The 16,876-nt window shown below is 38.0% G+C and overlaps 1 protein-coding gene across 6 annotated transcripts in view; it reads right to left on the minus strand.

Moving 5' to 3' along the window:
- LOC143213306 (pikachurin) overlaps positions 1–16,876 on the minus strand; it is a 311,458-nt gene that overhangs the window by 162,812 nt on the left and 131,770 nt on the right. For all 6 annotated transcript variants that reach the window (XM_076433022.1, XM_076433023.1, XM_076433021.1 and 3 more), the window contains one exon: positions 6,743–6,987. In XM_076433022.1, coding sequence (XP_076289137.1) covers positions 6,743–6,987 — 245 coding nt within the window. The remainder of the gene's footprint in view (positions 1–6,742; positions 6,988–16,876) is intronic.

Genomic DNA, 16,876 nt, shown 5'->3' on the forward strand with positions numbered 1-16,876 from the left:
GTACAAATCTACTGGATTACATATCAATCATAATTCGTATTAGAAAGGTACAAATTTTGAGTCCGGTAAAGTAAAGAGCAACCCAATTGAGTATTGTGTCTACTGGAAAATGTAACATTGTGTCCACTGGAAAATATAATATTGTGTTTGCTGGATAATTAAGTATTGTGTCTATTGGAAGAAAAGTGTAATATGGTATTCATTGGAAAATGTAATATTGTGTTCACTGGATAATTAAGGATGTTCTGGAGGTACAATGGGAGACCAAAGTACAGGAAATTCGAAATCCATCAATATATTGGCAATGAAAGCCATTCATGAGTATATTTTGCATTAAAATAATGGATTAACTTAAAAAGCTTTTGTTTAATTAGTGAATTTCATGTTATATTTATTTTTTTATCAAATTGTCTTCATATTATAAAAAATTATAAGTGACAGTTGTCGCGTTTCCTTGCTAGTGAGATGACATTACGATAAATTTGACGTTCTGTAACAGTTTATAATTTTTTGCTCTGTAACTGTTTAGTGAATCCTAATAAATTTTGAACACAATTAATTACATAATTTTTATTATAAAAAAACTGGAGTTTCTAGTTGCGTTTTTTCGAGGTTTAAATAGGGTTCGAACTGGAATTTTATGAATTCTCCATAAGAAGACGTGTTAAAATGTGCAAACTTTAAGTTGCTAGAATTCTTAAACGGTGCAGTGAATCAAACCCAAACTTTGGTAATTGCATTAATTTAGTAAGAATTATCTTGTCAAATTTTCAAAAATTTTGTTGCGTTTTTATATACCTCCAGAACATCCTTAAGTATTGTGTCTATTGGAAAATGTAATATCGTATCCACTGGAAAATATAATATTATGTCCAGTGGACAATTGAGTATTGTGTCCACGGGAAAAAATATAATAAATACATATTGTATTCGCTGGAGAATGCAGCATCGTGTCCACTGGAAAGTGTAATATTGTGTCCATTGGAAAATTGAATATTATGGCCTAAAACATTGAATATTACGTTCGCTTGGGATCGCGTGAATGTTTCAGTGGCAAATGCATGCGTAATGGTGGAGATGGGCGGAAAAAATTGGTTGGGATGTTTGGGACGATCTATTATTCAGGGAAGACACCATCCGGCACCCAGAAAGCCACGTACGCCATTAACCGATCGATAGTTCTTGGTTTATCGCGGATCGACGGAGGAAACAACGAGACCCAAGGCGGTTGAAGAACGAACCGGTGGCGCTTGAACACGGACCTGTTGCACGCGTCGCGACGTTTTTATCCGGAAGACCTTTTGAATAAGGGCGGAGGAAGTCCGGGGTTGCGTGGAAAACGGCCGCTATCTAAAAACCGCCACGATTTCTATGGAAATGTCGGCTCCGCGGCTAATGGACCCCGGCTGTTCCCACTTGTTTCCCCTCGCCATCTTTTCCCATTTTTCTGTTAATCCGAACGCACGGAACACTGCTCTTTAACACGGTGAGAGTCTCCCAACGAAATTACGAATTTAAATATGTCTATAGGTAAAACAGTACTCGTTTACGAATACTTTCGCGCAGTTATTGGCAGAATTCAACGAGCTGGCGAGAAAGTTTTCGGCGAGTATCTCGGGAACTTGTAATTTCCGCGAAAACCGAAAGTCATATTCGTATTCAGCACGTCGAAACTAATAGAACTATAATAGTTACCAAAAGCTTTTGAGAAGGGACCGTAGTAAAGTTCGGCCGATTTCTATTTCGATAAGTTTCCTCGGAATCGGTGGTAATTTTCTGTGAATCGCTTCCGTTCGCGAAATTATACAGAAACTATCGGGAGTGAAACTAGCTCGATAAATATTGGGTATGGGAATAAGTTTCCGCCCTTTTGACAGATGTCGTTGTACTTAAGTACCGATCGCGTATTTGATGGAACGTAGTACATGATTTTGGAAGGTGTGTGTCTAAACTTCGAAACGCAGTTAGTGACAATTGTTTGGAGCGTGAACAGTAGTCAATTTTTCGCGTGGAAAATGTCGACTTTTGTTCCAAATAAGCAGCATTTGCGGGAAGTCATGTTGCATTATTTTGTTTTAAAGAAAGGTGTTATATATTTACTTATATTATATTTATTATACAATACATATTTACGGGACGATGCTCCATCAAATACAAGTTGTAAAGAATGGTTCCGGCGGTTTAAAACCCATGATTTCGACGTAAGGGACAAAGATTGCGATGGTGTGCCAAAAAATTCGAAGATACAGATTTCTCAGCATTACTTGATGGAAATCCACGTCAAACATTTAAAGATCTGTCAATTGAATTAAACGTCGATCGATCTACTGTTGGAAAACGTTTACACGTTATGTGTATGGTTTATACGCTTCTTTTCAACAAAAAAGGTCGGAAACTTATTCCCATACCCAATAACTTCAACAATATTTCCAATCACTTCGAATATCTTTGGAACAGCGCGATGCTGGCTAAAATACGCATGAACTGGAGACAGGTAGAGGAGGGGTATATACGCAAACGAGCAACTATCGACAAACAGGAAACAATAACATAAAAATAGGGAAGAGAGAGAGAGAAAGAGGGAGAGCGGGGGGTGGGGGGACTCCGGAATGGAATTCTGTTCAAACGTTTCGAGATAAATTGAGAATTGTCCAATTTTCGCGCAGACAACCGTGCACGATTGTCGAGGATCGACAGTCGAGAGTCACGGCGAATAAAATGGACCGGCGAGAAAATAGGGGGAAACAATGTTTAACGACCCGACGCGAACATATTTGATTTTTATTTGCTGTTTCACGACGTGCGGATATCTAAACGACCGGTGTTGCGGTTCCACGATCGCTGCCATGAGCGTTGTAAGCCGCACCGCGACGAGGGTCCGTTCGAAATTGCTGGATTATGCGAGTAGGTTCGTTATGAACGTTCGTCGGTTGCATGAATTTCAATATTGTCCGGAATTATTCGGCGCAACTTCAGTTTCCACGCACCGCGGACACCACTCGTCGTGTCCAGCCGCTTTTCAATTATTTTTAGCTAAACTATTTCGATTTTCATGGATTCGATTATTGGACCGTGTTCTCCGGGAAATGTTTAATATTTAATTGTGAATTTTGTTCTATGTTGTACGAGGGGGATTTAATTCCCCACTGTTTGGAGCTGGGCTTTATATTGATTTAAATTCAGTTTATGTTCAATTGAATTGAAATATTTTGTATGCGATGTGTGCTTTTGATACTGACACTGCAACTGTATCTCTACTTTAATATCACTGTCCAACACCAAATTTGATTTCAATATACTGTTGGGTCCTTCTTATAGAGTTTTTTGCGCTGATTCCGAATCTGGTTTTAATTTTTTTCCTATACGTCCAGTTTTTGAGAAAATGGAGTTTTTAAAAAAGACATATTTTTCAACTTTAAACAAATATTGCGATGTTATTATAAAAGATATTGAATTGTTGTTTACAGCAAAAGATTCTGTAGACTTTCCCGAATACAGTGATATCCAATATTAATACATTATGATTATTTAAACATGTTTAAACAATGATTAAAGACGGAGATGCACCACTTTTGCCCCAATTTTTGCGGATATTTTCGAATTTATCTCAAAAAATAAGGGTCCAGCGAAAAATTGAACTATACCACGCGAAAGAGCAGACTTTTATCTTGAGAAACCCCCCTGTGAAGTTTGCATGGTCGACGTTTTTACCGAACCAGAAAGCAAAATATCTTCGCCCGACATGCGTTGACGCCAGTGGTGCTCTTCGACTAGCGCGGTCGTTCGTCGGGATACGGCGCGGCGCGCTGCGGTGAAACGGCGCGTGGCTATAAGCGCGCAATTATGTCAGCTTACTTAAATGTAATATTTTATTGAATGTTATGTTATTGTTATTTATTATTTATTAGTATATTTATTCTGTATAAATTATTTGATGTATTTTTTAATGTTAGTCTCTCGTTTATAGTATATTTAATACAAAAAATACCTTTTGTAACAAAAAAATAATTTATTCACAGACTACACTATTACACTATTTACAATGCTAATATATATGTGTACACTATTCAGATATAATACACTATATCGTTTTAATATGGAGCAAACTATTTTAATTATGTATTTAAGTCAATAAAAATAGTCCCGTTTATATTGTGTTTGGACTTATTTTACTCGGAAGAATCTCGAGTGTTCATTGGCACTATAATTATAATACATAGATAAGACGACAATTACTGAAAATAAAATTTTTCAGTCACCGCATTGCAGACTTTCCTTACATTGTATGTATTCCGTTGTCCGTAGACCGTCATTTATTTCAAAATATCGTGTTGGTTCTTAAGAAAACTGATGCCAGAGTTCAGTTTCGGCTTTTTGTTTGTTGAAATCAGTCGTGTCAAGCATTTCAAATCTGCATTGCTATGTATAAAACTTCATAAAAAACATTTATAGTTATTTATAGTATTTTAGTTGTTGTGTATATAATATATGTATTTTAGTAGTGTATTATATCTGAATAGTGTACACATATATATTAGCATTGTAAATAGTGTAATAGTGTAGTGTGTGAATAAATTATTTTTTTGTTACAAAAGGTATTTTTTGTATTAAATATACTATAAACGAGAGACTAACATTAAAAGATACATAAAATAATTTATACAGAATAAATATACTAATAAATAATAAATAACAATAATATAACATTTAATAAAATATTACATTTAAGTAAGCTGACATAATTGCGCGCTTATAGCCACGCGCCGTTTCACCGCAGCGCGCCGCGCCATATCCCGACGAACGACCGCGCTAGTGGAAGAGCACCACTGGCGTCAACGCATGTCGGGCGAAGATATTTTGCTTTCTGGTTCGGTAAAAACGTCGACCATGCAAACTTCACAGGGGGGTTTCTCAAGATAAAAGTCTGCTCTTTCGCGTGGTATAGTTCAATTTTTCGCTGGACCCTTATTTTTTGAGATAAATTCGAAAATATCCGCAAAAATTGGTGCAAAAGTGGTGCATCTCCGTCTTTAATCATTGTTTAAACATGTTTAAACAATCATAATGTATTAATATTGGATATCACTGTATTCGGGAAAGTCTACAGAATCGTTTGCTGTAAACAACAATTCAATATCTTTTATAATAACATCACAATATTTGTTTAAAGTTGAAAAATATGTTTTTTTTTCAAAGCCATGATTTTCAAAAACTGGACGTATAGGAAAAAAATTAAAACCAGATTCGGAATCAGCGCAAAAAACTCTATAAGAAGGACCCAACAGTATATTGAAATCACAAAAAAAGTTGAAATTTGTTGGACAGTGTATTAAATCGTTGATTTTTATATTAGAGATTTTCTTCGGACCGTGTATCGGGACCAATAAATAAATAAATAAATAAATAAATCTCAGTGCTCGGAATACTCGCAGCACTGCCAGGATTATATTTGAAATTAAAAAGCTTGTACCTCTTGGGTAAAAGTTCCCGGTTCTCGTGCTGGGAAGATTTAAAAGGTCTCCAAGGGATGTCTAATTACATGGACACTCCGGTCCGTGGTGTATTAAACTTTCTAGTGAGAAGAGAGAGACGCGTTTGCAGAGGATGCAAATAGCAAAAGCGAGCTCGGTAGTGGTCGTGGGTCTCGATCGCGAATACAATTTACAATGTTCAAAGGAATCCTTTGACACAAAATAAATTTCTTTCACCTTACGAAACGAAACGATTAGAATTAAAGAATTTTCATTTCAGCGAATTATTAACATTAAAAATATCTGTGGTATCAACTGCGAACTGAAAATAATTAAAATTGGGGAATTTATACTCGATCATCAACTGATCCCAGAAATTAACTACGAACTGAAACTAATTAAAATCGGAGGATGTTTATTGAAACGAACATCAACTGATCCCAGATATTAACTACGAACTGAGCGTAATTAAAATTAGAGAATCTATTTATAGGTATAGATTCTTTTATAATAAAATTATTTTATCATAAGAAGAATATTAATATAATTTTGTCATACTCTTTTTTTTGAAGTTTGAATGCTACTTTGTGAGAGAGGATTTTCACTCAGCTTCATATTATAATTTTCTCGCTAGTTTAATAAAGGCTATTTATAGCAGTAATAAAATAGCATCTAAAAATGTTTTTGCTCCCCAAGTGTCTAGTGCTATTCAACTGCAGCCGGTCAGGGCTATAAACTTTGAAACCAGAGATCTATATTTTAGGTTTACGACCAGGCATTCACGCGATCTATTATCTTTGCTCGGGGCTGATTCTGATTTCGTGGCACAAGGCCAGCCAGGAATTATCAAAAAATGATCTCTATTAATTCTTATAATCTAAAAATCGTACTAATTTTACTGAATTTGAACGGCTAAAGTTATTCTCAAGAAAAATTCCTTTATATTTAACTTCTGTCTTCAATTATTAATTTGATAGCTGACATCGTATAAGGAAAACGCAATAAAATTTGTCGGACACGTCGGACACATAAAAATACAAAGAAAATATTGCTGAGAGCCTGCCAAACTGCCCCGTACACCATAAAGGCGCACGATCAGTAGATTATTTGTAATAAAATATATTATGGCTGGACATCGATAATTTTCGGAAGGAATCTCACTTTAGGACGGTCCGAAAAATCAATTAATTTCAAACGCAAGATGTCAGTGTCCCCGTGTGTCCTGCGATCGTAAAAATCCTTCGTAAAAAGGTAATAAACGAAGCACGTACCTGCGAGGTGGCTCGTAACTCGACTCGATCGAGTGGTGCGCCGGTTTCGTCGTTAATCTTCGTCGAATTCGCGGTGGTGTTCTCGGGCGGCGGGTCCAAGTGTATCGTAAAGGACGCGCCGCGCATATAAAGGATGTCTTCGACCGCATCCTCGTCGTCATCCGTGTCCTTGTTTAATTCGTCGTTCTCGACCTCCTCCACCAACTCGCCGAGTTCGCTGGTCGACGGCGACGTCGAGTTCAGCTCTGAAACAGAACGGACCACTAAACAGAATTGCTCCGGCGAGCGATCTAACCAAACGCGAAACTCGCCGCCTCTACTCGCCAATAAATACACACAGGCTGTCCCAAAAATATCGAGCTTTCATTATACAGGGTGTCCCAAAATTCCTTCAACAGCCGGAAATGGGAGGTTCCTGAGATCATTTGAAGCAATATTTTCCTTTGCAAAAATGTTATCCGCGGCTTTGTTTAGGAGTTATTAACGAAAAACACGGACGAATCAAGTCTATTGGCCCACTGTGCCAACTCGCGTCTAGGTCGCGCAGTGATTGGTCCGTGTTTTTTGTTAATAACTCCTAAACAAAGCCGCGTATAACATTTTTACAAAGGAAAATATTGCTTCAAATGATGTCAAGAACCTCTCATTTCCGGCTGTTGGAGGAATTTTGGGACACCCTGTATGGTGAATAGACTGCGGATCTTTATGCAATTATGGCTTTCGATAATTTTCAAAAAATACTGGGATATAAAATATGACAGAATTTAGTACGATTTTAATCTATTTCAGACCTGACAAGGCTACTACCCCGCGGAATATAAGTTTCTATTTTATTCCACCTTCTCTTAAAATTCAACTACAAAAAGTAAAAATTGCATAAACATCCGCAGTTTAATTATGAAATTCAAGATTAAAATTAAAAAGAGTCTCGACTCGTTATTTTCAGGTATTCATATTTTTCAGAGTCCTGGGTTAGAGTACACTTATTTTGACTTGCTCATTATCAGACTGCGGGTCTTCATGCAAAATAAAAATGTTTTGCAACGATTGTGGGCAGCGGGAATCAAATAATGCTGCTGTTTGCATTGTGGACATTATAACAATATTCTTAAATTTCTCCAATCTTTTACTGTTTTATATTTCACGCAGCTAATTTCTTGATAAATGCATAAAAATCCGCAGTCTACTCATTACTTTCTGCGCAATTTCCTAAATAATCCCTGGCGGAAGATGAAAAATTTCTCCGTCCCATTTATGAAATCGGAACGCACCAGCTAATTAATTATTTCGTCGTTAATGACCAGGGGCCAGGGGGACACAGTTTCCGACTGATCGGCGTTCGCGTTCATTCAAGGGGAAACGCGGATTCCGAAAAGTCCGACGGATTAAAACAGCAACGGGTCTCGGGGGCTGCTTTCATCTCTGCGAAATTAGTATTTCGCTTTTAACGAAAGGTCGCATCTGTCCGGCGCAAGGCTTATTAAATTTTAAGTGGCCGGGATTACAGGTTGTCCTCCCGCTAGAACAAACTCCTCGAAGACCGTTTATATTGTGCATGATAAATCGACGGAAAACCGGGCATCGTGGAACATCGCATCGTCGAGAGCCGAGGAACGCTCTCGAGGACCCGAACGGTCCGTTGCTGCGGCAATTACCCGCTAATTCATACAATCGTGCCGCCTCGTTCTCGCAGAGAGGGAAGAATCAGTCCAAGGCAATACAGGGTGAGTCACCTAACGTTATCACCTCAAGTATCTTTGTTGTCTTCAAAGATACATTAAATGTCTTCAGGACAAAGTTGAATGGTAAAAAATTTCAAGTCTCTAGCTCATCGGAAAGTTAGTTTAAAATCAATTGCAAAATTTGTACCGAACAAACAGACAAACAGACAGACAAGAAAGCGAGCTAATAAAAACGTGGTAAAATGGATTGAATTTGTTATTGTGTAATTTTTTTTAGAGATATCAAGGTCCCCCTCATTTTTTTTTAATGGAACCAGCCTTTTTAATGATAGTCTCTTCCATTACGAACTCAGTGACTATAATTACTCAAGGTTATTCAAGGTTACGGACAGAAAAAACCTGATGAATTCCCAGTGGCAGATCAAGACAAGTGGGGGCCCTAAGCGATCAAAATTTCGGGGCCTCCCCCAAAAGACAGTTCCAAGAAAAACTTTCATTAAGTTATACCGAAAAACGAAAAGTAATCGAAAATTCCATAGAGTGCGACTCAGAGGCCATACATTATACATTTAACAGTTTGTTTTTGGATTTGTTCCATTATTATGCCAGGGGCCCCTACGTTTTGTGTGGTAATAAGACACAACACAATGATTGACCTCTTTTTTAGCAAAGGTACCTGTTAACAGTAGCCATGGCTGTTGCACAATTTTCCAAGCTAAACATTTTCTGCTACAAGGAAACATGCTGTTAGTAAATCAATCGCTGCGTTATCGGCTAGAGCAGGCATGCCAAACTCATTTATCTCCCCAAGGGCCTCGTTAAGTATTATAATTTAATTCGAGGGCCGCAATAAAAAATGCAGACTCGAAATAAAGAAGAAACACATTTTTTTTTATTAACATTGCAGTTACACATACAAAATAACATAGTGGAAACACAACAATATTACAAAAATACATATGAAGTATACAAGTTGTTTTTCTTCAAATTTACTTTATTTGTATAAAACTATTTAATCTTTATTTCGAAGAAACTTGGCAACGGTTTTCAGTAACAAAATTTTCAACATTCGGTTGAATTTGTTGATCTGTAATTATTTTTGAAATTGATTGCACAAGCTGGTCTGTTAATCTTGACCTTTCCTCGGTTTTATTATTTTTTAACGTTGAAAATAGTGTTGAAAATAGTTCAATACGGAATCACACTGCATTTCGATTAATTCGAGTTGTAAATTGTCAGCAACAGTTTCAAAGATTTTAGTCGGGCCGCAAAGTACTTGTCGACGGGTCGCGTGTTTGACATGCCTGGGCTAGAAGATGTTTGAAAACATTCCATAGCATCGAAGGACCTTAGCATGTTCACTACCAGAGTTGGGCATTAATCGATTAAAATTTTAATAATGATTGATTGATTAATGTGTACGATTAAAAAAAGAAATCGTCGAAAAATCGACGATTGATTCAATCGATTGATGAAGTTAATCGTCAATCGTTGATTAAATGAAGAAATCGTCGAAAAATCGGCGATTGATTTAATCGTCAATCGTTGATTAAAAAAAGGGATCATCGAAAAATCGGATGATTTAATCAATTGTTGAAGTTAATCGCCTCACGGTCTATCCATAAATTGTAATAAGGAGACAGAGAGAGACAGAGCCCCATTTTACCATTCAATTTTGTCCTCCAGACATCCAATGTATCTTTGAAAACAACAAAGATATTTGAGGTGATAACGTTAGATGACTCACCCTGTATATTGATAGTTTTCAATTCTTTTATCCTTACAATACTTACTATCCCACATTTGACCTACTAATTAATTAACCGTTCTGGCTTTCACCATTTTGTAGCCATAGCGATAGGGATTAACAGGATATGCTGGACAAATAAATTTATTTTGGAATGTTATCCGCGGCTTTGTTTAGGAGTTATTAACGAAAAACACGGACCAATCAGAGCGCGACCTAGACGCGAGTTGCCACAGTCGGCCAATAGACAGTTGGCGCGCCATGACTACTGTGCCAACTCGCGTCTAGGTCGCGCTCTGATTGGTCCGTGTTTTTCGTTAATAACTCCTAAACAAAGCCGCGGATAACATTTTTGCAAAGGAAAATGTCGCTTGAAATGGTCTCAGAAACCACCACCTTTCGGGATTTTCACGAATTTTGGGACACCCTGTATAAAATAATTCAATTGCTCGAATTACAGAATATGTAAACTCTCGCTCTCTCATCTTTTCTCTCACAAACGTCTAGAAGATGCTCTGTCCTCTCTCGCTCGACAAGGCGTCCAGGTATTATCGCCGTACTCTCCTTGACGAGACGAGCGGCCAGGAACACACTCTCAACCTCTCTCGCTCAAACGTCCAAAAGGTACTCTGTCCTCTCTCGCTCGACAAGGCGTCCAGGTATTATCGCTGTACTCTCCTTGTCGAGACGAGCGGCCAGGAATATTCTCTCGTTCCATCTCGGCAGGCGTCCAGGTATTGTCGCCGTACTCTCCTGCCGAGGCCTGGGCGGCCAGGAATTGACCCGTCCTCTCTCGTTCGACAGGCGTCCAGGTATTATCGCCGTACTCTCCATGTCGAACGAGCGACCAGGAACAGACTCCCGTCCTCTCCCGTTCTCCCGGCAGGCGTCCAGGTATTATCGCCGTACTCTCCTGCCGGGGCGCTACTGCTAACCAAGAGCGGCCGTGGCAGAGTTGGGCAAAATATGTAATTAGTTACAAATTTCGGATCACGAATAAAAGATACAAAATTTTAATTAATTAATTTTAAGGTTCGGATCCAAAAGGAACTTGATCCGAAATTTAATTAGTTATTTTTGTATCCGAAGCAGAAGGATCCGAAGCTACGGATCCATTTGTAACTAGTTAATGTAACTAATTCAAAGTTCCTTTCGGATCCTTTAAGGGTGTGGGTCCGGCTTGAGCGAGAGTGTGGTGGCACCCTAACACACCGCTAGACACTGTATATGTACACGAGGATTGCAAGGGTTTCGTACTTTACAAAGTACGTCTCGCTAATGCACATTTGGAGCCTCTACGTAGTCACAATCGATAGATAAAAGACCCACCAATTGCCGTTGCTGTCTAAAATGGCCTACTTTTGCGTTTTCGAGGCGTAATTTTCATTATTCGGCAGCATGTAGCGGAGTTCGACAAAAATTGGGCGGCGCGACAGTGCTGCCACTGTCGAGACACATACATTTTCTTAAATATCGAGAAATTTAGGGTTCTTATAGAAAAATCAAACAGCAACAGAAGTTTTGAGGTCACATACAATGCCAATGCAACGTTTATTATGTTAAACCATACGTGTTTAAACACACACTTTGTAAAGTACGGAAACATACCCCTAAACGGAGGTTTAGGATCCAAGTATAGGTCCGGCATTTTTCGCTACGGGGCGCTAACATCTGATTCTGCTGTATCGGTAAAACAGTGGACGAGAAAAAGCATGTTCCCGGTAAGTTGGGCTTCATACGTAAACGTGACGTCACTATACGGCTCACGATGATGCAGCGTCAGTGTGTAACTGACAAACCATTTCTCTATTATACACATTTGGAACCACTACGTAGTCTCAATCGCTAGATAAAAGATCAATCTAATGCGTATGGTGTCTAAGATGGCCAACTTTTGCGTTTCCGAGGCATAATTTTAATTATTCGGCATCAAGATGTCTGTACCGCGCGGCGCACTCACACACTCGTCACTCGGGCAGCGTGTACGTGTGCCTAGGCGGATCGCAAGGGTCCGGTTCTAGTAAAAGTACGTCTCGCTAATGCACATTTGGAGCCCCTACGTAGTCTCAATCGCTAGATAAAAGATCAATCTATTGCACATGGTGTCTAAGTTGGACTAATTTTGCGTTTTCGAAGCGTAATTTTCAATCTTCGGCAGCAAGATGTCTGTACCGCGCGGCGCACTTACACACTCGCCGCTCGGGCAGCGTGTACGTGTGCCTAGCCGGATCGCAAGGGTTCGGTAACTGACAAACCATTTCTCTATTATACACATTTGGAACCACTACGTAGTCTCAATCGCTAGATAAAAGATCAATCTATTGCGCACGGTGTCTAAGATGGTCTACTTTTGCGTTTTCGAGGCATAATTTTAATTATTCGGCAGCAAGATGTCTGTTCGGGAGGCTCTGCAAGCAGGCTTGACTTTGACCAGCCATACCGCGCGGCGCACTCACACAGTAACCGCTCGGGCAGCGTGTACGTGTGTCTAGGCGGATCGCCAGGTTTCGGGAAGCTTCAAATCATTTTTCGTTCTTCGCCGCCTCCTGCACTAGGTATACTATATCTATATCTATGCCATGTAATACCTTCCTATACCTGGTATATCATAGAGCACTATAAGGGTCGTTACGGGGAGCGAGACGCGCGGGAAGCACGAACACTGGTTGAACAATGCTGGCGTTGCCGACAACTGCTGCAAACCATTTCTCGTCCTCCGCTGCATCCTCCGCCGTATCTTCCGCCGCATTATAAATTGTTATTATTATTCTATACATTATAAAAATTCAAGCAATTATTTTAACAATTAATTATTAGATTGGAACGAAAGTTCGTAGCGTTTTTAAATAAAAATTCAAAGATGAAATTAAGATATTTATGTATTCATAGGATCATTGAATAACAAATACATTATAAAAATTGATTTATTTATTAATAGTATATTTAAATATATATATATGGTTTGTACGCGCGCCGGTGAATCTCCGGGGAATGCAAAGTGCACATTTTATAATTTATAATTTATTATAATTTATTGTAAAAGTAAAAATTATACGGGCCGCCTCTTCGGCCTCCGTCGCGCCGCGCGCTGCCCCGCGTCCTATCAACCCTTTGAAGACTTCCTTCAGTGCCTGTCTCCTTAGTATTTTCTGCAACATATAATAAAAATTAATGATAATGAAAATAACATAGGATACCTAGTTGGGACCTGGGATTGAACACTGTTATGATATCGGTTCCGGTTCTCGAAACAGTTATGAAGAATCTAAATGGTGTTGTAACTGTTACGAGTATATCGGTTCTGGCTTACATATGTAAATATCGATTACGGTAATGGTTTTGGAGAACCGATATTATTTCGGTTTTATAATTGTTAAATTTCGGTTCTGGATGTCGGTTCCTGGTTTCCGGTCTGTATTATGTATTGTGTTCGGCCTTATATATTCATTATTCAAGTAGTTCTTTATTGTTATTCATAATTTAAACAATTTTTAAATGAATAAATTTTTATAATTTGTCTCTACATGCATTAATTGAATTATTATTCCAATAATAATTTGTTGTTAAAACAATTGTTTAAATAAACATTATTATGTAAATGGTAATTTAAACAATGAATATAGAAACAAACTATACATTATGAAAATTGATTTCTTTAAACTATTGTTTCAACAATAAATTGTTATTCAGATGATAATTCAAATAATGCATGTAGAGACAAATTATAAAAATTTACTAATTTAAAAATTATTAAATTATGAATAACAATAAAGAACTACTTGAATAATGAATATACATATGTATAAGGCCGAACACAATACAGAATACAGAACCGAAATCGGGAATCGACATCCAGAACCGAAAATTAACAATTATAAAACCGAAATAATATCGGTTCTCCAAAACCGTTACCTTATCCGATTTTTACATATGTAAGCCAGAACCGATATTCTCGTGGTGTAACAGTTACAACACCATTTCGATTCTTCATAACTGTTTCGAGAATCGGAACCGATATCATAACAGTTTTCAATCCCTGGTCCCAACTAGGCCTCTTATGTTATTTTTAGTATCATTAATTTTCTTTTAAATGTTGCAGTAAATACTAAGGGTGCGCCTACAGTGCATCCTACGACCGACAGACATGGTGACGTCAGAGCCGTCTGGCAGACATTTCAAATGTGTGGGTAGGCCCAGGTAGGCCCGTCTGTGAGAGGCCCTTCTAGTTTCGTCCTGCATCAACCGACAGGACGGCCCTTGCACCATACAATATTTCGGTGCAGCGTTCACTTCAAATAATTTTCATGTCGCCAATTTTGAAGTATCCGTATTTTTAAAAACGGGGCCGTAAAGAGGACACTTGGGGCTATATTATCATTATTTTTATTTTTTTTATTTTCTGGTGCTTTCATAGCAATGCACCTGTTTAAAACAATTGCAAAATAAACTATGAAAACAAATATTTTCTGAACTGAAATAATTTTTATTAAATACTCTGATGGTTTCACTATGAGTAACCAAAACTAAGTTTCATCAATTTGCTAGTTTAGCCGTTATAATTTAATGAAAAACTTGTGACACACAACTCATATTACATGTCCGTAAAACCAACAGTTTTCAAGATTTCAAAGAATTCTTCGAGATACGTCTATATTTTGCTAAAGACTGCAACATATTCAAATTTGAACAAAATTCGAAACAGTAGTCTTATCTCGCATGGAAAGATTCATGTGCACTAATTGTATATGTATACATATGTAGATTAACTCTCATGGAAGTATGGATACTCGAAAATAATTAAAAATTAAAACAATTAGAAGAAACTGCGATTTACATAGATCAATCGTAAACAAAAAAATTCAAATTGCAATTTTTGAGAGAAAACCTCTCTTAAATCCATTTACTTCGTTATTACTTTATTGTCGGAGCCACGAAGAAAAACTCGGACATCTCCCTATACCTCAATAGCAATTATGTGCTATAAACCTTGCAGACCTCCACGGTCAGTTATGGGCTGCAGCTAATCATCTTGGGGTTACCCGTCAAACCCGCACACCATGTGCAGTGACTCTTTTATCTGTCTTCCACTAGGAAGACACTTTTGGCCAAGTAGAGATGGGACACCTTTCATGTAGTGAAAAAACATTTTCAATTTGTTTATGTCCAACAAGTAGTCCAATACAATGCCCGAATTACTATATAATTGAAATACAATGTAATTCAATTCTGTAATTGAATTAGCAAAACTCTGAGTGGGTTAAGATATTACACCGTTACCGCCCACTACTACGCGATTGTCGGGGTGGCAAGGCGCCATCTCGTATGGGTCCGAACTGGTGACATTGTATTGATGCGAGCGTGAGAAGAAGCGTCCCAGGCAGGACTACGGTGACGTGTCTCTAGGAACGAATGAGCGGCCGATTGGATCAGAGCGGAGGAGGCAGACCTCGTTTCACACGCATTTTCGGCTGTCGACGAAATATTGGCTACAGCGGCCACACATACCATGTAGCGTGCAGCGTCGAAGTCAAAACATTGGGACTACGGGCGCGGCTGTGGTGGCAGATAGGCAGACCTAGCAATGATAGGCTCGATTTGTTTATGTGCCGTTCCCGAGGCTGTTCTCTATGGAGAGGTTTATGACAGGTCATTACTATTGAGCTGCAAGTCGACACTTTATCGGACATGACGTGTTGACTTGTTTTAAATTAAAAAGTACTTTACAGTAAAACATTATGAGTAGGACGCGTTAAAAACAGCTTTCTGGAAAATAGCTTCGCTGTCGATCGCCCAATAATGACCCGACCATTTGCATGCCCAATGTTTTACAGCCGCTACGCTATCGTACGTCGTACAGTGGTGCAAAATCCCTAAAACATGGCAATAATTCGTTTATTATGTCATTTTTAAAAATCTATGTGTATTGAAATACATTACAGTATTAATGCATCGATCATAGATTGTAATAGAACCTAACCCAAACACTGACATTGGAAAGAACTGTGACATACATTTGAAGGAAAAAATTTTGTCTCATTTCTTTGTTGTTTTTGCGTATATGCACTCCTTGATTTTCGAAAGTTTCATAGTGTAGATATTACTCAGTGCGGTGAGTACATTACTTTAAATTATAAAAAATGCAAAGCTAATCATTAATTTTTTTTGTATACATATTATTAAGACCCTATGGTGTCACCGATTTTTATTTGGTTATAATCCAAAAATTTGCGACTTTATGTTACTTTTCCACAAATAAGGTCACAATGGTTTTAGAAAGTGCGAGATAAACGATTATTTCGAATCCACATTTATTAATATTAAGATTTTTAAAACTAAGAAAATATGAAAAAACTATCCGAATACCCAAAGTCACAAGTTTTTCATTAAATTATATCATAGTGTAACCATAAGAGTATTTAATAAAAATGATTTCAGTTGAAAAAATATTTGTTTTCATAGTTTATTTTGCAATTGTTTTTTAAACAGGCGCATTGCTATCATACCGCCAGAAAATTGAAAAAAAAAATTATGATAATATAGCCCCAAGTGTCCTCTTTACGGCCCCGTTTTTAAAAATACGGATACTTCAAAATTGGCGACATGACAATTATTTGAAGTGAACGCTGTTTCGTCCTACGCCGGACGAAAATTGAAATTATTTGATTTTCCTCCTACGTCGTCAGACGGCGAGGCCCCATGATACCC

This window comes from Lasioglossum baleicum, chromosome 11 (assembly GCF_051020765.1).
Source record: "Lasioglossum baleicum chromosome 11, iyLasBale1, whole genome shotgun sequence".
In the NCBI taxonomy this organism is placed as follows: domain Eukaryota; kingdom Metazoa; phylum Arthropoda; class Insecta; order Hymenoptera; family Halictidae; genus Lasioglossum; species Lasioglossum baleicum.